The sequence below is a fragment of the Panthera leo genome, chromosome C1 (assembly GCF_018350215.1).
Source record: "Panthera leo isolate Ple1 chromosome C1, P.leo_Ple1_pat1.1, whole genome shotgun sequence".
NCBI classification, from domain to species: domain Eukaryota; kingdom Metazoa; phylum Chordata; class Mammalia; order Carnivora; family Felidae; genus Panthera; species Panthera leo.
In genome coordinates this window covers 191,257,976-191,280,405 of record NC_056686.1, presented here as the reverse complement: position 1 = coordinate 191,280,405, position 22,430 = coordinate 191,257,976, and the positions used below count along the sequence as shown (strand labels likewise).

The 22,430-nt window shown below is 41.3% G+C and overlaps 2 protein-coding genes across 3 annotated transcripts in view; one reads left to right on the top strand and one right to left on the bottom strand.

Moving 5' to 3' along the window:
• Positions 1-595: 595 nt before the first annotated feature.
• FASTKD2 (FAST kinase domains 2) lies at positions 596-18,594 on the bottom strand. Its single transcript, XM_042949910.1, has 12 exons — positions 18,352-18,594; positions 16,737-17,553; positions 13,232-13,335; positions 12,432-12,540; positions 12,018-12,141; positions 11,605-11,744; positions 10,299-10,471; positions 5,905-6,068; positions 4,430-4,639; positions 3,946-4,030; positions 2,152-2,266; positions 596-791 (listed from the first exon to the last, which is right to left on the bottom strand). Exons 2-12 carry the CDS (start codon positions 17,457-17,459, stop codon positions 672-674), a joined length of 2,067 nt encoding a protein of 688 aa, XP_042805844.1. The 5' UTR covers positions 17,460-17,553; positions 18,352-18,594; the 3' UTR covers positions 596-671.
• The window catches only part of MDH1B (malate dehydrogenase 1B), a 24,888-nt gene continuing 20,965 nt past the window's right edge, over positions 18,508-22,430 (top strand). For both annotated transcript variants that reach the window (XR_006205660.1, XM_042949911.1), the window contains exon 1: positions 18,508-18,723. Coding sequence is in view for 1 of the 2 variants with exons in the window: in XM_042949911.1 (XP_042805845.1) it covers positions 18,702-18,723 (22 nt within the window). In the remaining variant the exon portion in view is untranslated. The remainder of the gene's footprint in view (positions 18,724-22,430) is intronic.

Below are 22,430 nucleotides of genomic sequence, written 5' to 3'. Positions count from 1 at the left end.
AAAGGAACGACCTCAATAACGGCAACAACAGTTACATGTCAGCAACCCACAGCCTAGCAGTTTTAATAAATTTGGACTCGTTGCCATGTCTGTACTGTCTTCGCCGTGCAGCTCTTAGTGTGGCTCACGAGCCACTTCCACCTAGAATGCCTGTTACAAAAGCAGACGCCTGGCCTGCAGGCATTTGTCACATCATTTCTTAAATTCTGTGATTTGAGCACTGGGTCCAATGGCCACGTGGCCAACGATTAAAAACGCAGTCCGTGCCTGAATTCTAGAACAGCGTATACAGTAAGAGTGCAAACATGCAGGTCTCGAACGCAAGGACTGCCCGTGCCACCTTAGCTGCTGCCCTTCACAACTAAGAAGCCAGTGTTCAATGCATCAAAGCTCACGAGCCAAAATAAAACCTCATGAATCTGTCACATATCTGTGCACTGGAGGAAACAGGTTGGGTTGGAAAAGTGATCCCCCTGGAGTTTTCTTAGCACCTTCTAAAATGCCAATAACAACATTTCTCCCACTCTTCAAATTAATTTTAACAGTGAACTGAAGTGATACTTTTTGTTATAGTGACTAGTCAGGTAGATTCCACTGACAACTGAATTGCAGTCTTTATTAAAGTTATTTTACAAATTTACGTCTCCCAATATGAAAAGGCAGCTTCCATTTTAACACGTGCTTTGCAGATTTACATCAGCAGTAGGAAAGGCTTCAGCTGAATAGAGTTCAGTCTTCAAAAACGTGACTACATCCTTCATCTGCAGTCTTTCTATCTCCCAGTTATGGACCTTACCAAAGAAAGGAGAAAATGATCAGTTTGCAAGAAGACAACAGGCAAAATAAAAGCTAGTTTCGAGATCCAGGCATATCAACGTAATATCAAGCCAACTGCTCTTCAAAAGCAAGTGCTGGGGCGCCTGGGTGGCTCAGTCCATTGAGAGTCCAACTTCGGCTCAGGTCATGATCTCACAGCTCGTGAGTTCAAGCCCCGTGTCGGGCACTGTGCTGACAGCTCAGAGCCTAGAGCCTGCTTCGGATTCTGTGTCTCCCTCTCTCTCTGCCCCTAACCCACTCGCATTCTGTCTCTGTCTCTCTCAAAAATAAAAACATTAACAAGAAAAAATTTTAAAGCAAGTGCTATCTTATGATTACTCATATTTTAAAGGGTTAGTAAGAGAATGTGCTAGGTAGGGTTAAAGAAAGCTCTATCAGTGAAAATTCTAAAAAGTTTAAAGGTCTCTGGGGCACGTGGGTGGCCCAAATGGTTAAGCATCCAACTCTGGATTTAGGCTCAAGTCATGATCTCATGGTTTGTGGGGGAGAGCCCCATGTCGGGGGCCCTGCTTGGGATTGTCGGTCTCCCTCTCTCTCTGCACCCCCCTCTCAAAAATAAATAAACATTTAAAAAACTAAGGTCCTCTAAAGGGTAGAAAAATCCCTTTCTTGGGATAATCTTCCTTAGAATACATACAATATCCCTTATGGGGAAAAAGCTTAAACAGTAGCCCATTAAGAGAAATGTGGCATCTTAACCTCAGTAATATACATGTAATCCATTTTTGGATAGGAAAGTATCATAATGTAAATGTGAATGTTTACATTTCACATAATATGCAGGACCAAATGGGTGGCAATTAGACAGATCCCAATGCTAACATATATATAAACTCATTCACAAGGTTCTTGCTCCATACAGAGACATCTGGAAAGGCTGGTCACGCAAAGCTGTGGAGTTGGAATCAAGATGAGATGTGAGCTCCCCTCTTACAAGCAGCTAGCTTTTCCTGGAGACATACTTCCTACAGTAGCCTCACACCGGCCCATGAAAACAAAGCTTAAATTCTCATCTTTCCTTCCCTTAAGGAACTCTGGGAAATGAATATGATATCATGGGTCTTAAATAAGAAATTTTTCCTCTTACCAAAAAGGATTAAAGTTGACCAAATGTAGCATTTATAAAACTCCTAGTAAATGACAGCTATCAGCTGAGTAAAAACCAAATCACGTACAGAAATGTTCTTTTCCAAAGAATTACTGCAATACTGCTGACGAATCCCCTAGAGTCCTTGTGACCACCCTCAACCACAACATCCCCAGCAGAACAGACATCAGTCACTGAAGAGTATCTCGTGTGCATTTTCTTCTTACCAAGATTACATGAAAACCCATTACTTTCAAATGCCGCATTTTCATAGCAAGGAATCCTCTGGGGTGGGTTAAATCCAAACAGTAAGTAGATCTAGGAACACACAGCACAGCTACTCTGAAAACAAAAATGCACAAAAGGAGACCCGTTATTAATGAGACTGCACGTACAATCTGCTGTGCTCCTGTTCTTTGCAGATTTCATGGCTGAGCTCTCTGCCAACCATAGGCCTCACCATTCCCCACTGCCCCTCCCGCCCTCCACCTCCTTGTTACTCGGCCTTTACAAACACTCCAGTACATGAAGGCTGCTTTAGAAACTAAAAGCTTGCAATAATGCTTTACGCAGCTATCCCTCAACCACCTTCAAGGATGGCTACATTCTTGATGAGGAAAATATCCAGATAGGAAAGCATTTCAAGGCTTTCCTGTGCAGTGTTCAATCTCTGACCCGAATATAATTATTTATGCTACTAGAAGTACTGATGTAGAAAAACGAAATGGCAAATGATCTCCTTGTATACACATGGTCCAGAGAGAGCAGCATCTGAAAACCAGAGAGACCAAATACAAAACAGGAAACGCTAAGAGAAAGGCCAAACTGTTAAAAAGATAAAATCTGTATGTGTAACAAAATATGGAAGGCATAATTTGTTTTTTCATTGTTCTTGGCCTTTTGGAAAGATTAAGTTGGCTGGGGGGAAAATAAGACATTTGTATCCTTTCTCTCTTCTGTTATACTTTGGCTGTTATCTAAGATAACATAAGAGAAATTTTATCTTTTAAAGGAATGCTCACATTCCTTACTTCTCCTCAGGACTTTAGGCTGAAAGCTTGTACATTTATTAGGCCAGAAAAATGGAGTACCTGAAAAAGAACAATTAGCTTTCACAGAGGTCACAGAGAAAGCTATTCCTTCAGGGGAGATGGGTGACAGTACAGGGAAGATCACAGTGAAACAGATGGACAAGGAACAAGCTAGATGGATGCAGAAAAGGGTAAAGTTAAAGAGTCGTATGAGAATGGAGAGGGATGAGCAGGTTAAGAGTTTGAACGCCTACAGATCTGTTTCTATACCTCTCCCTACGTGCATGTCCTATAAAGCAATCGAGAGACAGGTTCCTTGGGGTCGGGATCCACGTCTGCCTCTACTTCGTGCACCCCGCAGGGCCTAGCAGAGCCTTTGTACGAAGGCTGACCGAACACGGGGTGTCGCAACATGACCGGAAGCACCTGCTTCACTGGCTCGGCAGGACATCCGCTGGGGCACAGTATCACAATTCTCCAGAGACACACGGTTTGTAGTATGCGAGTCAAGGAAACGGCTTATGATTAACTTCAATACAGTCTGACCCATACACAATACAACTTCATTAAAAAGCTAAAGTTTCTCTACCTTTGGAAAGATCCTGGTGGTAGAACAAAATATTTACTGGGTATTTAATTTTCATAGATACCTTCATTTTTTATGATGACTATTACACTATCTTGTCAAAAGTTTATATTGTACTGATAGTTTCAATTATGTTGACATTGTTTTATTGTAGTATTCAGCTTTAAAACCTGATTTTTAAAAACTTCCTATTAAAAAAAAACACACACACACTGCCTATTTAACAGCTCAACTCCAGTCCACTGTCTTTAATCAATGTCCACATTTACACCTAAGGAGATTAATGGATGAGAAGTCTCTTGGTACATTATAAGTTCCACACAAATATAAGGTCTTAGTATTGTTACTGCTACTTATTATGAAGTCTTTGAGAATTAAGATTTAAATGAACATATGCAAGCAACCTTTGAATATCTGCAGAAGTTACCGCATCCATATGGGAAAATGGAAGCACTTGACTCCTGTTAATATCCATTCTGACTTCAAAATCTGAAAGAAAAGAATTAATTTTTCAAACATTGCTCAAAGTGATTTTCTGTTTCAAAATGTATGCTACCACTACTAATAACGATAACGGCATCAGACAAAAACTATGTCGAGCTTACCACGTGCCAGACTCTAGTCTGGATTTCACACGTATAATCTCATTTATTCACCACAGGAACCCTAGGAGGTGGGCACCACGTTTACTGCCACTTCACGGACAAGGGGCCGGGGGCTGGGGAGGGCCCGAAAACGCAGCACGAGTACGCACAGAGCAAGAGCCCAAATCAGGCAGCCCAGTCTGGGGCCAACGCCGCACTAACCTGCTGCGGAAAACCCATCTTTGTCCAAAATAAAGGAAAATAAATAAAATACGATAGAGGAAAATGTCATAAAGCCCCATACCGATATGGTAATTATGTGGCAACTGTACATTTCTTAAGAAGTATCCTTCTCCCAGGAGGCTACTTAGTGCGTCTGCCACCTTCGCGTTTGGAGATAGCGGTGTGGAAGGCAGCGGCGGCAGCGCTAAGTCTACAGCCTTGGGACAAGAAGCGTCAAGTTTTAGGCAAGCGGCCAAAATACGAAGCTTGTGAACGTTCCTCTCTATGTCACCTAAAAAAAAGAGAAAGAAAATCTAGAGTTAAGGAAAAATATTTAGTTACCAAAAAACACTAGTGCCACAGTTAAGATATTCTATTCACGTACGTATGTTTCTGATTATTTGTTTCCTATCGAGAGGAGTCTTCGTGTCTCCCTAGTTCCCAGAGTCTAGATCAGTGCCCATATCAGTTCAGTCTAGATCAGTTCCCAGTGTCTAGATCAGTATTTGATGACCTCTTACAGTTTAAAATCTCTCTCAAGGTGATTTAGTCTAAACTCTTCACTGAGTGATGAGGGAATGCCCAGGAATGTTCAAGTGCCTCATGATTACCCAAAGGCAAAGTCGGGACTAGAATCCAGGTTTCCTGGGTTCAAGGCTGCTTCCCCCACAGTAACCGCTTAAAAAAAATCAGCACGTGGCATTCCTCCCTCACAATTCAACTTCAGAATTTCCTAACATTGTTTTTTCAAAGAATTTAAACTTCTCTGTTCAGACACATGATCAAATTTTGTACATCCGGCCAGATATTGCTTTTCTTTGCTTAATATAAAAGACCAAAAGTCAACAATTAATTTCGTTTCAAGAGTAAATAAATTCACTACTTTGGGAACTATTTGATTGCTTGACCTAGGGGGTGTATCCTCATTGTAGGCCACGAGTGACAAAGTGTTTAGAGCTGTAGAAGCTGACTGAACTTGGCTTCAAAGGTGACACGTAAGGATTAGGAATTACAAACATCTCTGATCAAGGCATAGAGAACACCTTGAACACTCTGCCTTTGTACAGGTGCAGACAGTGTAAATAAAAGGAACAACGGGGGCGCCTGGGTGGCTCAGTCGGTTAAGCGTCCGACTTCAGCTCAGGTCACGATCTCGCGGTCCGTGAGTTCGAGCCCCGCGTCGGGCTCTGGGCTGATGGCTCAGAGCCTGGAGCCTGCTTCCGATTCTGTGTCTCCCTGTCTCTCTGCCCCTTCCCTGCTCATGCTCTGTCTCTCTCTGTCTCAAAAATAAATAAAAAAATTAAAAAATTTTAAAAAACATTAAGAAAAAAATTTTAAAAAAAAGGAACAATGATGACGTGTTTCTTATCCTTGCCTTCTGTATCTGGGATCTGTCATTAAAGGAGGCTGGTTTGCTGGTTTAAAGCATCGGCCTTCAACTTCATCATTTGTGGTGCTGTCCTCAGTAGCATCTGCTCCACCTATGACCCCGTTCGGAATCACAAGGCAGCCAGGGTATTGCCTTATTTTAGTCACCATTGTACACCGACGCCATACCTGATGTCAGCAGCTCATTGATGATGTCCTTTTGGAGAAGCTGATTAATAAGAGCCAGGGGGAAATGGTTCATCAAGCAAAATGAAGACACAGCTTTCAAGAGGTTTTCAGAAGAGATGTGGTGAAGGTAACCAGTCAGAGAACGAGCCATAGCTTCCTGGAACCTTCAGGGGAACAAAGAAAAGTCAGCTTTCAAACATGAACAGAACACAAGGTCATGGTGAGGCGAGTTAGGTGCCAGAGAACCGATGGCTTTAAGGAGTCCAAAGAAAGGAAGTAAGAAAATCAGACTGGCAGGAAGTATTCACATGTCCCTCAGGTCAGGTGGCTACCTCATAATAAATATAGATTCTCAATAAATGCTAGTGAACTACTGTCATATGTCTTATACAGAGCAAATACTTCATAGGCTTTAACTCATTTAACCACTACTAAAGCTTTATGGGGTAGGTATTCTTATTATCCTCTTAAAAAAAGACAAGTAAAAGGTTCATTGAGGTTGAAGAACTTGTCCAAGAAAAAACAGCCAGGAAGTAGCAGAGACAGTGTTGGAACCCAAGTTGTCAGGCTCCAGAGCCTTTTAACCATGATACTGGATTTGTACAATGAGTATGTCTGTAAGGCCTGAAAGACCACTGTAGATTCTCCAGCTATCAATATTCTGAGTTAAAAGTAAAAGAACTGCAAGCCTAATCCTACCACCCAGAACCAGTGTTATACAGTGTAACAAAGCAGTTAAACATGCATGAAGAGAGGAAAGAGCACGGTAGGTGAGGTCACTTGCCCAGGGTGACACTGGTGATAAACAGCACAGGCAGGTTCTGAACCCAGGTCAGTCAGAATCTTAGACAGCAGCTATCTATCATTATGGGACATGCAAAGTACTGAGATAGCACACAGCAAAGTAAGTAGATAGAGCTTTGGGGATAAAGAGAATTTCAACAAGTGGAAAAGACAGGAGAAGGGAAGATCATTTGAAACTGAGCAAAGAAATGGAGCCCTGAAAGTGCGTGCTATCTGTGCTATTGTAAGGAGCTGGTGGGGCCACGGTGCAGAGCGAAGGCAAGCGCGCCCGTGAACGAGCCCTTTGCACAGTGAGCCTGTAGAGGAAAAGTCTCAGATCAGCTGGTAGGTCCCAGGGGCAGCAGGAGGGGGTGAGGGAGACAGTGGAGGCCAGGGCAGGCTGAGCAGGACTGTGGGAGTTACAATGGGATGGGAAGAAGGGGAAAGATCCCAGAGAAGGCAGTGAGGCGAGAAAGGGCGGGCTGCAGATGACCGCTTCTGGAGCCTGGGTGCTGATCACCTCTCGAATCTTCTCATCCCATTCCTGCCGTTCCTCGTGTTTTAGCAGCACCCAACTACGCATCCTTGCCTGCACATGCTCTGCTGTTTCTTTCCTCCCAGACTGAATATGGAGTCCTTTCTGCTCAGAATCTTCCTTCCTGCTTATCTTCCTATGGTTACCTCCTACTGCTCCATCTTCTAAGATCTGCTTAGGAACCACCTCTCCAGGCAGCACTGCTTGGCATTCATCCTGAACTTCCAGGTCACCAGGCTGGCTAGTGTCCTGGCACAGTCTTCCTCTATTGCCATTTATCCTGCATAAAATTCTCTCACTCCAATTTCTATGCTGTATTCAATTGCCAAAATCTACCTTACCCATTACATAGAATCCTGGCAAAAAAGGATTGTGTCTTGGGGCGCCTGGCTGGCTCGGTGGGAAGGGCACGGGACCCTTGATCTTATGGTTATGAGTTCAAGTCCCACGTTGCATATAGAGATTACTTAAAAATAAAATCTTAAAAAAAAAAAAAAAAGGATGTGTCTCATTCATCTTTGTCCTAAGTAGCCACGTGCTCAGTATACGTTTTCTGACTAAATAAACAAATTTAGATGAGGAAGACATGAGGAAGAGAAGGTTAGCAGAAAAGAATCAAGAATAATGAGTTAAAAACTCACCCTGTTGGGTGCATTAAACATGTAGTTTTTTACGTGTTAATCAGACCTCAATAAAGTGGTTTAAAACATCACTTCACATAGTATTTAGTAAACAGTAAATAACTGCTGGAGGAGGAGGAGGAAGAGGAAGGGGGGAGAAGAGGAGGAAGAAAAGAAAGAGAAAGAAGAGGAAGAAGATACATGGTGACCACATGCAAACCACAGAAGTCCTGGAGTCCAGAGGCACACTAAGGACCAGAGATGCAAATCTGGGATTATTTACAGGGTGGTAAGTACAGATCAAGAAGAAACCAAAGGACTGAAAGGACAGCTTAACCGTTACAATGTTTTCTTCCTTGGGTTTCAAACCCAGGAACATATTCTGGATTTAACACACCCTGTCTCCCAGAGGCCATCACATAAACAAAACGATTAACGTACAACATGTGGATATACAATACGCTCAGCCAAATCTTCTACCGCTCTCTTCCAGTCAACTTATTTCCCAAATGCTCTGAGCTGGCCTGCTTTTAAAATCTTGCCACTATTGGGGCGCCTGGGTGGCGCAGTCGGTTAAGCGTCCGACTTCAGCCAGGTCACGATCTCACGGTCCGTGAGTTCGAGCCCCGCGTCAGGCTCTGGGCTGATGGCTCGGAGCCTGGAGCCTGTTTCCGATTCTGTGTCTCCCTCTCTCTCTCTGCCCCTCCCCCATTCATGCTCTGTCTCTCTCTGTCCCAAAAATAAATAAAAAACGTTGAAAAAAAATTAAAAAAAAATAAAAAATAAAAAAAAAAAAGAATAAATAAAATCTTGCCACTACAGCCTAAGACCCCAGCATCCTTTCTCTCTCTTCCAGAGAGTGTTCATTTGGTACCTACCGTTTACTGCCTTCCTCTGGATATCCAGCCCTGTCTCCTTAAGCGGGGTAGAAGAACAGGGAACACAATGTAACAATTTCGACCAAGTTGTCTCTTGCAATGCTTACAATAGGCTGAAAAACTCCCTAACCACCCAGTGCTTTTTCTCCTAATACCATGGAATCTGTGCAGCTGTTTCTGGAGTTTTAATTATCACTGCTTGACGGTGTTTGTCAAGAAAGTGCAGGAGGTACATGGGAGCCAGCCTCAAAGACAAGCGTGGGAGTAGAGAAAGACCAAATTTGGGGGTACTTTTAAACCTTTATTAGATGCCTATTCAGTGCCAGGTCTTGTGCTCAGTTCAGAATAACAAGAACCTGGGCCTCACCCTAGAGAGCTTTCCAACTGAGAAGCAGAGACAGGCTTATTGATAAGTGATTACAACTCTGTGTCAGGGCTCCACCGGAGATTCATAGATATGACAAGCACAAGGGCTCTGATGGGGACAAGTAGGGAAGGCATGGGAAATGCAGCACAGACTGAGTTTTTCAGTACGATGGAGGGTATAGTGGGCAGCTGCTTTTCAGTGGGCCAAGGATTCTTGGGTTACGTGCTCCAAAGCGACGGGCATGTGACCCAAACCCAGTCAACCAGACTTGCTGTTTTAGAAATTTGAATCCTGAGGGAAAACCACAGGGACAGAAAGCAGCTGCAGTCAAGTAAGTTACCTGATGGCAAAGTGATGGCCTGTGACTCTTGCCACTGAGACCCTCAGAACTGCCCTAGTTTATTCCTGCCAGCCTGTGACCTACGCTGTAAGTTTTTTTTGTAATCTAACAATTACTATGTGCCGGGCACTGCTTTAAGAACCTAACACAGGTTAACTCATTTAATCCTCATAACAACCCAATGTGATTAGAAATAATTCTTACTTCTGATCCCCATTTTAATAGATGATGAAACTGAGGCACAGACAAGTAACTTGCTGACAGTTAAGTAGCTAACAAATGGCAGAGCTGAGATTCAAACCTAAGCAGACTCCGGAGTCTGGGCTTTTAATCACTCTTCTAGCAAGTGACATTTTATATGCATTTTGGGTTTCAGTGAATCCAATCTGATCTAGAAAGGGAGAAAAGATGTTCTGGGTGGACAGCAGAGGTATGAAAGAGCCCAGCACGTCTGAGGAGCTGCTGTATTTAACAGAAGTGCATGGTTGTGGTTAAAAATGAAAATTATAGAAAGCAGTAGTCTGGGACCAATTGAATAGTCAGAGTGAAAATTGAACTATGAACTCAGGAGCTGAGGCAATAAGCTGGGAGAGTTTGAAATGAAGACTCCTATGCTGAATTAACAAATATGTCATAATGAACAAAGAAACAAGCAAGGCAAAAAAGAAAAAAGAACAGCAAAAATAAAATAAAATAAAGTTCTGTTTAACTTCTCAAATAAAGTATACTAATGTTTTATTTGTTGATATAGATAATGACCATGGATCTGTTCACTTGTAACAATCCATTAAGATTATGATAATATGTAATCTTCTCTTGAAGTATGTTATGCAGCAATAAACAAATTAAAAAAAAAAAAACAAGTACATACTCTTGGGTCTGGCATTTGTAGAAGTGATTGAGAGAAGAATACACGTGAAGAATAGAGATAATGCTTTTCATGTTTAGAGAAGCAGGATCATCTATCACTTTTTTCATGAACAAGTCCATCAAATCAGTATGTCGGAAGCCAAGGTCTTCAAGTAAAATGAGGAGAAAGAGAACCTTTAAAAGAGTGAATTGAGGAAAAACTTTTAATAATTATAGTATGCTACCAGTAATTGTTTTAGATCTCAAAAAATTTAAACAGCAATAGAACTGTCTGAAGAGAATATTCTCCACAAAGAAACAGTTCTCTCTTCCTCACGAAATCTGTTCCAGTAATTCTTGAATCAGATATTAATACTATCTTTTTATAAGCTGAGAACCAGAGCATACAATGGTTTCCATATTTCTAAATCATTTCCTATAGGTTTTTCATACAACAGATATGAAAACTACTTTAAATACACCTTTTCTGAGGTTTTTCAAAATGACTGAATCATTTTGAACTATTCCCTCTTCCAAACCCAGACACTTCCTACATCCAAAAGGAAGAGAGAACATGTAAGAGGGAACTCAAAAATTTCTCTATTCCACATTGAGCTGTACAAATGAGAACAGAGATGAAATACTATGATTAAATTAAAATTTCCAGTCCACTTCTCATTTCCCTCTTGGAACTTCTCACAATTAGTGCTTCTCTTTCCAAAGAAAATTTCCATGGCAACCTCAATATATACTTTACCCTCCAAGGTAAAGTGAATCTAGTGATCTAACGCAATTACCACTGCTTCGTCACAAAAAGAAATTTTTACCAGCTGCTTCTAGATATTTATATTGCTAACACAGCCCCCAAATTTAAAGGTTCTTACTCTGGAGGAAACAAGACAACTTTTCATAAATAGAAAATAGGCATGATCATTAAGTAATGGCATTTTATTCTTCCAAATGCATAAGCCTGTCACATTACCCATTTTTATTATTCTAAATCTAAAAAAGTAAAAGCAGAAACAGAAATAATCCTAATTATCCAGGGTACCACACAACTGGTTTTTTTTGAAAAACAAATAGAAGAGCAAACTTTGGACAATATAATTTTTATTTCAGAAAGATAGTCAAAAGATTGAATAGTATATTAACAGGTAACTCCTAGACATAAATGATAAGGAGCTGATTTTTCAAAAGTAAATCCAACATTGGAATATTTTGCTCTATTAACTGCTATAAAGCTGATAGAGAAATACTCAGAATGGGAAATGAATTGATACGCTTCTCCCAAGTTTCTGAGGCTTATTCTAAACTGCTAACAAACTTACTTGTTTTAACTTCCAGATGTCAATAGTTGTAGCCACATAATCTGCTATTCCCTTAAAAAGATCTAAATTACGGTATCGGAGGTCTCTGCAAGACTGCAGTATGTTGATCAATACTTTAAAAGGACTCCCATGGATATTACCTTTAAGAATGAGTTAAATAAACAAACAAAAATTACCACATGGCTTTGAACGTAACATCCAAGATACTCTACACTCGATACTTTTGTTTCTTTAGAAAAAAAAAAAAAATAGCACTGTACTTTGTAAAAAATAAAGGCAAAAATAAAATTCAGATCTAATCATATCATCAGATAGTGTCTGTATAACAGCAAAGATCTTAAGACAAACAAAACAAATACAGTCCTCAACAGTAGGTCAGATGCTAAGAATCATGAAAGAAAAATTCCTCTTACCTAGGACCATCTTACTGCATTCATTCAGAAGTGTAATAGAGCGGTGATTCATGGCAGCTAAAGCCTCAAACATGTGCTGGCTATTCAAATCGGAAAACCTGTCTAATTCTCTCAAGGCTTTCATCTAAAGAAAACAAACTTTAATTTATAACTTGTGGCAAAGTAAAGTAAATTTATCTTTAAGTAAAAAGGATAAAGTTTGAGCAGAATGACTCAAATAGATACACAGGTTAAACACATATATTTGTATATACAAAAAATATAAATCTGCATCTATTATTTCACTTTAGCAAAGTTATAACCCAAAAGCACAACAATGTCCTCCTAAAAAACTGACTTCAGGAACTGATAGCAGGTCGTAAGAAATTTTTTTTTTCAAATCCTGCCACTAGAGGAAATCCAAAATGTGTTTACCTCCAGTTTCCTTTTAAGAGCAATTGGTGCGTCTTTTCCAACACATTTCATCACAGCTTGTAATGTGAAGACACGTTCAATTTTCCAGACTTGCTGATCGGCTAGTATCCTGTAATTATACACAATAAACACCACAATTCTAGTATCTGAAAACCAAAGTTATCTTAGAAGTCATTTGGTCCTGCTCCTAATTCTAGGCAAGGAAGATGAAGCCCATAAAAATAATGTGCCTTCCCACGGGGGAGTGTAAGTAGTTAAAGATGCAGGGCCAGCCCAGCACTGTCCTCTCACATTATTCTGCTACCATTATGAATAAACAAATCACATCAGGAGATTATAATAAGACATCCCAATGCACAGTCAATGAAAAAGGAAACTAACTACTATCCTCACAGACCTATGGCAACAGATCAGTTGCAGCAATTTTATAAATTATAAAACTCAAGCCCCTTTTCAGGCCAAGTCAGCGATACGTAACCTCCCCATGGTGCCCAAATGACCGTGATGAGCGGAACACATGTCAATTCTCCCCCAGCCCACATCAGTACTGTGTTTTAAGATCAATTTAGAATTCACTATTACCCACACTTTTTTTTAATGGTAGACCCTAAAAGAAGTATTATTTCTAGCTTTTCCTGATCCAGAGTCAGGATTTGAAGTTTACTAAGGTACTGAAGACTATACTACAACAAAGTCTCCCCCCACCCAAAAAAGGCAGGTCAGCTTTCCTCTTGGTTTTTGATTGGAGATATAAAAGGGATAGAGAATGCCACATGAAGAAAGCGTAAGACAGGACTCACCGCACTCCTGCTCGAAGAACATCCACATTCTTGCATGGCTCCATTGCCTCTAAAACAGTTGACAAAACTGAAAGACATTTCTCATCACACTCATTGATACGTTCCTATTGAAATATAATTACAAGAACACTGCAGATGATAAGCCCAGAGCAGACGATCTCACCAAAGCAAAACTGCTGAACTGATGCTTTCAATTATATGACTAAGTATCAAACCAATAATTCATAGCCAGCCCACAAGAAACAACATCTTTGGGAAATGAAATGTATTATGTAGTGAATTTCCCAAATAACCAACACACGCTTTTGTGCACCAACACTTTTTACATTCATCATTACCACTGAAAATCCATTTGGTACTGATCATATTCAGAAGCTTCTGAAGTAACTTTTATCAAACATTATTTTGACTTCTTCTTAGGACTCAAGTTCAGCATGAAGACAACAAATGCAGTAACGTAAGAGCTACTGAGGTATACACGGTAACCTGTCCATCCCCAAAGAAACTCAGATAGCTGTTCTCTTACAATTTCTCTCTGTCCTTTCCCGGTTATCATATTGTAGCTTCAGTTGTGAATCTTCTGGTCCACATCTGCTATCACATTTTACCACTGGGTCCCAAGGGGGGCTCCAGGCCCCCAGCTCCATCTCTCAGATCTCCTGGATTAGGGTACTAATCTAGATTCTAGGAATGGCGGTGGGCATAATTCGGAAAGTTAATAGTGACAACACAGTGTATCTAGTACTCTACAACTTAATCACAACCGGTTCATACACCTCACAAAAGTAGTTGTGAACACATGTGAGAAAACTTGGGCTGCAAGAGGTATGCTCTTCTGCTAAAATGGCATGACCAACAAGGCACAAAGTCTTAGGTTAGAACCAGGTAATGAGAAGAAATGGAGAAGGCCGAAAGAAAAAGAAAGGTCTCATTCCCATGGGAGGGTTTCCATATCAATTTGCAACATTCCATCATTATCCGCTGTGAAAGGAAAGACCAAGTGACTGAAGGACAAATTCAGCAATGACATACTGAGCTTTCATCTCCAGCCAAACTGTCTTTACAACATTCCAACAGGTCAGCAAGACACAACTGTACCTAAAGATATACTGACTCCAAATATCCACTGCTCATACCTCACCAATGCAGAGGCTAAGCTGATGGGGATACTTGTCCAAAATCCAGTAAGAGCATTGCTAACCAGGTGGTGACTAACTGGAATCACTTTTAAATAACTGTGCAGAGAACACAGTCTACCAAATAAACAGAATAAAGGCATATTCTGTGGTTTAAGCACACACACACACAAATCAAAACTCATTCTTAATGAAGGATGGATGGAAATCAGAGTAACATAAAAAGTTAAACACAGTTATATGCCTATGAGCTTAATTCTTCAATTCTATAATAGGAAGGACTACACGTGAGATCATCCTCAAGAAATTTAAAAATTATTGGGACACCTGAGTGGCTCAGTCGGTTAAGTGTCTGACTTCCACTCAGGTCATGATCTCACAGTCTGTGGGTTTGAGCTCCACATCAGGTTCTGTGCTGACAGCTCAGGGCCTGGAGCCTGCTTCGGATTCTGTGTCTCCCTCTCTCTCTCTGCCCCTCCCCTGCTCATGCTCTGTCTCGGTCTCCGTCTCTCTCTCTCTCTCAAAAATAAATAAACATTAAAAAAATTAAATAAAAAAGAAATTTAAAAATTATTTAATCCTGATCATTGAGTTTAAAAGATGAGATGTCCACCCTTAAAAGGTACACAATTAGTTGAATGGGCTATCATTTCATCATCACATCTGGTGGTGTTTCCACTCATACAGTGATCTAGAATATAAATTTGAACATGTTGACACTTTGCTTAAAATACTTCATGGATCCCCACTGCCTATAGGATAACTCCAAACTCCTTACCCAGACATAAAAGGCTCTTCATGATTGAGCTCCGCCCCCCTTTCCAGTCTCGGTCTTGCCTCTATACGCACAACCCCTCCTCCTTGACCACAATTACACAATTTCCTCCGTACTACCTCAAACACACAACCCCAATATTCTATACTTCAGCACCATTGAACTACTTCCAGCTCCCCCAAACCTGCCAAACTTCTCTTCTGAATAGGCAATCTTCTCTGCTTCAAATACCATCCCTTTCACTATCAATCTCTCACAAGCTGCTGCTCGTTCAACTTAGATATCATCTCCTACTGGGCTTGAATCCTTGTTCTACTATGAACTAGGTATTTGCTAATTTACTCAGCAAATCAAGACCTACAAAGAGTGACATTCACAGAAAGGTAACTTCGGCCAGGTTATTTAACCTCTCTAAGCCTCAATTTACTAATCATTAGTAAGATGATAGCATCTATTTAAAAAAATTTTTTTAATGTTTATTGATTTTTGAGAGACAAAGCGTGAGTGGGGGAGGAGCAGAGAGAGAGGGAGACACAGAATCCAAAGTAGGCGCCAGGCTCTGAGCCGTCAGCACAGAGCCTGACGTGGGGCTTGAACCCACGAATCGTGAGATCGTGACCCGAGCCGAAGTCTGGCGCTTAACCCACTGACTCACCCAGGCGCCCCAGTAGTACATATTTTAAAGGCTACACTGAGGATTATATGAGACAATTCTGTTTTCAAACTTTGTACGTGTGTCTCTGCCTCAAACACTAACCCTGTACCCTCCTCCCCTGTCTCTTCTTCCCATCATGAAAGCCATCTCCTGACTAAGCTGTTAAGTCTGTTACACACTCTTACAAGACTATAGTTTTCCTTCATTGCACTTAAAGCTCCATGCGGCCGTTATTTTGTTCATAATTATATCCCCTTGCACTCAGCACAGTGCCTATAATTTAGTAAATGTACGAGTTATTAAACGAATGGTGGTTATTTTTATAATTGCCTACAAAATATTTGTCTTCCCTTCCCTTTCCCTTTCCATAGGGAAAACAGGAATGAGGTCTCCTAAATCTTTCTCTCTAGTAGCAACTGCAGTAACTGATACACTATTGATACGAAATAAATGTTAATTGTATGAATAAATGAATCCACTAGCTGTCTGACTTTAGCCAAGTTGTTTAACATCATCAACTCTGTTTTTTCATCTGCAAAACTGAGGTAAACATCGACCCTGCAGGGCTATTGAGAGGATTAATTAAACTAGGAAAAAGTGCAGGTACTCAACAAATATTAGTTCTCCCCTCTTCCCTTCTCTCCTGCCTTCCACTAACCAACATTTCCTTGTATGTTTTGTATCTCTCCTCATTTTAGTCCTCACTATTGGTTAACTCTGGAGAAGAAAAAACGGCACAAGCTTTCATAAATGTCCATAGCAAAAGGAAGGAAAGGCCCAGTCAACTTAAGGTTTCTAAATCACATATATGCAAAAACAAATATAAACTACCATTCCACTGATAATCTCTTCCAAGGAGGATACTTCTCTATTTCCCCTCAGTCTTTCAAAGTATGCCATGTCGAGAAAAACGATATTTAAGTCGCCTTTTGATTTTACCTGGACCACTCTCAGCAAAGTCTGTACCAGCAGACTGTTCTGAGGAATTCCCAGCTTCACTACAGCATGAAGACTGAACAGCAGGTGGTCACAGTGCATGATCTTGGCTTCTCTCATCACTTGTTCACACAGTTGGCTAAATGCAGGGTGGTTAAACATCAGTTGTTTCTCAATGCGTTTCTGGTCATCAGACATCCTTTTGGCAATGGTCCACATTGCTGAAATATAGTTACTACTGGGGAAAGTAGATGCTTCTGAAAATGTATCTAACACATCACTCAGAGAACTACACTCCCGAGACAGTTTTCTATAGTTGACAGGGGTTGGTTTTGTTTCCTTGGTGAGAACATCTTCATTGGAGGCCTCGTGATGAAAGTTTATCTTCAGTCCCTCGTCAGAGAAAAGAGAGTGTTTTGAATCAAAGGAGAGTCTTCTAGGACAAAGCACTCTGCTAACTGTAAGGACTGTTTCAGTGCTTACGCCCTTTGTTTGAAAGTCGTCTCTTGATTTAAAAATTAAGGCATCCTGAAAAAGGTACCTAATAGATGACTGCACTCTATTGCCAAAGTCACTTAAGAGAAGGTTTCTTAGGTTTGAATTGTATGAAAAAACAATTCTGGGTCTGGAAAATCCCAAAGGATACAGCCTCATAGTTCTGCTTGTTGGAACGAAAGTACTGAATTGTCTGAAGTTCCATAAAAAGGAACTTGCTCTGTTCATCATTTTGCTATCCAAACACTTTCAACTCGCTTTAAAGTAGTCTATGTAACACAAATGCCACTTCTATGAGTGAAAGAGAAGACATGCCGTTGTTTTCCTGTGGGGGAAAGGGTTATAAAAGGAATACAAATCAAAGCAAAACTTTTACTTAAAGAAACGAAATGAATTTTAACAGAGACTAAAGTGAGAACCTATGGAGACATTAAAGATTAAAACGGTAAAAGTGCTTTACCAACATGGGCTTCCTCCACATCCACCAACGTGTACACTGTCTCAGAGAAGCCAGGTTACTTTGGAAGTAGTCATCGTATAAATGAGTTTTAAAAATAAATAAGTAGAGTGGGGTTTCTGGTGGAAAGTGTTCCCACAAAGTTTCCTTTTAAGAAAGGAATTTTATGTTACCATTGCCTGGAGAGATCTTCAATGAGAAAGTTTTAACGTTGGCGGATACTTTTTTTTTTTTTTTTAATGAAATTTATTGTCAAATTGGTTTCCATACAACACCCAGTGCTCATCCCAACAGGTGCCCTCCTCAATGCCCATCACCCACTTTCCCCTCCCTCCTACCCTCCATGACGGATACTTTTCAACATGAAGATTTAGCAACTGCCAAACCCGGACTTGTAAGAATAGGGACTGGGACAAGTAGAACCGCTGAGGAAAGGAAGCAATAAACCAAAGTGACGCTTGCATGCGGCCTGCGCTTAGGAGATAGATACATGAGCCAGTATCACCAGATCTCAGAAAATGTTAGGAGCCAGTGCTGAGCCACCCAATATTAACCCACCTCCCTAAACTTAATGCCCGAGCAACTCCTGAGACTTTTCTCCAAAAAGCAAGAAGTCTATGGTACAGGGCTGCCAACTGTTCCCTCCTATGCTCGTCGCCCACTCACCTGAGGTCAGAACCCCGTGGTTCTATACAGGCGCAGCCATGACAGCTTCCCCGCGAGCTGCGCGTATCGCGAGGTTTTACGGATCCCTCATAGGTCAAAAAGCTTCCGTTCGCGGTAGTTGGCGAGGTTAACTTCCTGAGAAGAAAGCTTATCAAAGAGAATGACTAGTTTTCTTGGGCTTAGGGATAGGGACAGGGGAGAGAATAAGGCTTTTAAATACAATGTGTGATCGTGTACCCCAACACCTCACGTCTGCGACAGGGCCTCAGCTTCAAAGTGCGCCTGCGCCACGCCGTGGTTGCTAGGGAACCGCTGAGCCGCAGTTCCTGGTCCTAGGTCGCGGCTTTAACATGGCCAAATTCGTGCTTGCGGGTGAGTGATCCCCAAGTGCCCCCTGTAGGCCTCTCAAAACACCCAAACTCTCACCTCCTTTGGTCAATTAGCAGTGATATTCTTAACTTTTGTTCTAGCGACTCCAGCATCTATATGGACCACCTCGAGCTTCTTATGCATTCATTCAAAGATGTTTATTGGGCAGTGCCCTGTGCAAAGCACTCCCGCCCACTGGAGATACAGTGGGGGAAAACATAACACCCGGGCCTTCCAAGAGCTTTCGGTCTCACGGAGTACAGTAGCATGTAAACAAGAAATTTAGATCCACTGGAATTAATGAAATAAGGGAGATGTGCACAGGACTCTGGGAGGCGTTCCAGGAGCTGATTTGTGAATATTTGCGATAGGGAGGCCATTCCAGATAAAAGCTAGAAGAGGCTAGAAGTCTCATGGCCTAATGGAGGAACAGTCTGGACCTGGGGCTAGAATGGGAGCAGCAGTCAGATCCTTGCACATAAAGTACACCAAACAAAGGTGTTTGAACTGTATCTTGAAAGCAATGAGGAGTCTTAATTTTTTTTTTTTTTTAAGCAGGAGAGTATGTGTTTGCATTTTAGGAAGCCCATTGCTGTGTAGCAATGGAGGGGGAGGATTGAAAACGTCCACTGGCGTCCAGAAAAACCACTAAAGGGTCTCAGGAAAAGCAGCAGGCTATTGTACCTGCCTCCTTCCCTTTTCTCGGCAAGTTTCTTGAAAGAGCAGACTGCTTTCTTGTCTTCAGGTCCTTCCATTCAATCTGTCTTCTGCTTCTACCTCCTTTCAGATATGGCCCTCACCAAAGTCACCAATGACTTTTACAGAAGCTGTCCAGTCCTTATTTGAAGTTTCTGATGCATTAACACAATTGGCATCTCCCATCTGCCTGGAAACCGATTTTGCTTGCTTCTTTATTCATTCAGAAGAACATTTTTGATCACTGACTGACTATTTGCTGAGAAGGCAGTGATACAGAAACTTACAGAGAACGGTGCTTGTGTGTCAGTGACGGAGCAGGTTCTGTAGGAGCAGTGTGGCAGGAGACCTCATTTAGTGGAGTCAAAGACCTCCCAGAGGAAGTGGTTTTTTTAAGCAGAGATCTGAAAGATGGGCAGTTACCTAGCAGAAAGGAGGTAGGGAAGAAGAGAGGGATTAAGCATAGGAGTGGGGTTGGAATGAGGAAAGCTAGTTTGGCGATGATTGAGAGTGTACAATAAGCAGAAGATGGAAATAGATTTAGTAGGATTGGAGTAAAGGGTACAAAGGAGAGAGTATCGTAGGCTGAGGCCAGAATTAGTTAATATAGATTCTTGTGAGCCATGTTTAGTATTTTAAACATTATCCAAAGTACATGGAAGACTTTGGAAGGAGAGAACATAATCAAGTTTTCATTTTACCTGAATGTTATTCTCCATTGGAAGAGAAAGATTAGATGCCAAGACCCCAGTTAGGTGCAATAGTCCAAGAAGGAGATAGTGGCCTGCCTGGTCTGGGATGGTGGGCAATGGAAATGGAAGGAAGTGAATGGACTGGAGGGATATTACAGAGACATTCACAGCACTAGATGTCTAATTAGGTCGAGGAAGAGAAGTAAGGGAGAAGAAATAGTTAAAATTATTTCCAACCAATGGTTTGGAAAAATGGGTAGATAAGGAGTCGCTGAAAACAAAAATTGGAAAAGTAGGCTTAATACCCTGGATACTCTTAATTCTCTTAAATAACTACGTAGTCAACATAAAGAACATAAGAGAAGGAGCAGATTCAGTGGGGGAGTTTGGGAAAAATCTGCCCTAGACATGCTGAGTGCCTATGAGACATTCAGAGGGAGATGGAAAACTACAGGAAGGTATAAACATCTTGGATAGTTCTGAACTGGATGTACTGATTTCTACCTGAAACCAAGAGAGTGGAGAAGATTAGCCAGAAAGAATGCATAGAGTATGAAGATAAGAGGCAGTGAAGAATGCTCCTTTTAGGGGATTGATAAAGGAATAAGAACCTACAAAGTATGGAGAGAATGGCCAGAGAAGTAGGATGAAAACCCGAAGAGTGACCTGACCGTAGTGGGTGTTTCAGAAGGATAGAAGAGGGCAAATGCCAACAAGAAAATGTCAATGAGAGAAGGATCAAAAAGTATCCATTGGATGTAATGACATGGAGGTTCCCTGATGTCCCTCCAGAGAGTCATGGTTAAAGCCAGATTGAAATGGAATAAGAAATAAATGGAAGTGAAAAACTGGAGATGGCAAATGTAGAGGACTCTTTCAAGAAATTTGCATAGAAAAGGGCAGGTAGAATGCGTTAGCTAAAGAGGGACATAGGCTTTTTGGTTTTTTTTAGGACAGGAAAAACTTAAATATAACTGTACTATATTTAAATACGATGGAAAAGGAACATTAAGAACAGAGATAAAATGCTGAAAGAGAGGCAATTCTGAAAGCAGAAGAGGGTGGTATTCAGAGCATAAGTGGTGAGATTAGACCTGGAAAGGAGGTAGGAGCCACCTTCCATTGAATAGGAGGAAGAAGGAAAGGATGAGTCCAAATGCAGACAGGCTTATAGGAATGATGGTAGGAGGTTGGAGGACTTACCAGCTGATGCCTTTTTGTATGATTTGGGTTTGTTTTTGTAAAGTAGAAAGCAAGGTTTTCTGTCACCTTCCAATAGTAGTGGGAAAATGGAGACAAGAGGTTTGCAAGAAGTGGGCCAAGTTTAGAAGGGTAATTGTGAAGAACAGAAAAAAGTGATGATAAAGAAAACAGAAGGAGTTCCAGGCAGAGTTGAAGGCCAGTTGAGGCTAGTGACCATGAATTTATAATGGCGCCTCTCTGTTTGGTTCTACTATGTTTCTCCAGGGGTGCCTAGCAAATGGAACCCAGAAACAGGAAAGGCAGGTACGCTTTTACCGGGCTGATTTGCCAGAAGCATAGTAGGGCAAGATAATTTACAACATGAGCCAGAGAGTGGTTGAATTCATGAACCATGGATTTGAACTAAACAGGGAGGCTAACAGAAAAGGAGTGGGTGGGAAGTTTGATGATTGAGAAGTCACCCTGAAGTTGAAGAACTCATGATTGGGAGTAACTGGGGAAGATTGTTGCAGAGGGGGTTCTGCCCTTGGCTCCTGCCCCTCTCCTACTCCCTCAGACACCTAATCCCATCTACTCTGGTGGCTTTAACTTCCTGTGTGTTGATGGCTACAAAATCTGTATCTTAATCCCTCACGTGGGTCCTGTACTTGAGACTTAACATGTGCAGCTACCTGCTGGTCATATTCAGTTAGATATACTGCACATACCTCCAATGCACTTGTCTATAATTAAACTTCTTACCTGTGGTTTCTCTCTAGTAAGTGCAGGATCATCTGCCCAGGCCAGAAAATAGAAGTTATCCCAGACTCGTCTCTCTCCCTTCGGCTTCTCCTCCCTTTAGCACCATGTGATTTCACCACCACTCCTCACTTCATACTTGGCCTTTTAGTGGATACTAATGAGTAGTTCATTACTAGTAATTCATGCTTAGTTAGTAGCACAGCAGCCCTTTGGAGAGAGTGAGATCTAGCTAATGCTGGAAGAGAGTAAATATCCAACAGTCTTTATTTTCTTTCCACATTTTATTACTTAAGATCCTGACCTTCTATGAAATAATTTTATGTTTACTGCTGTTATAAAAATCAAAAGTTTACATGGTGGCAGTTATACAATAATTCT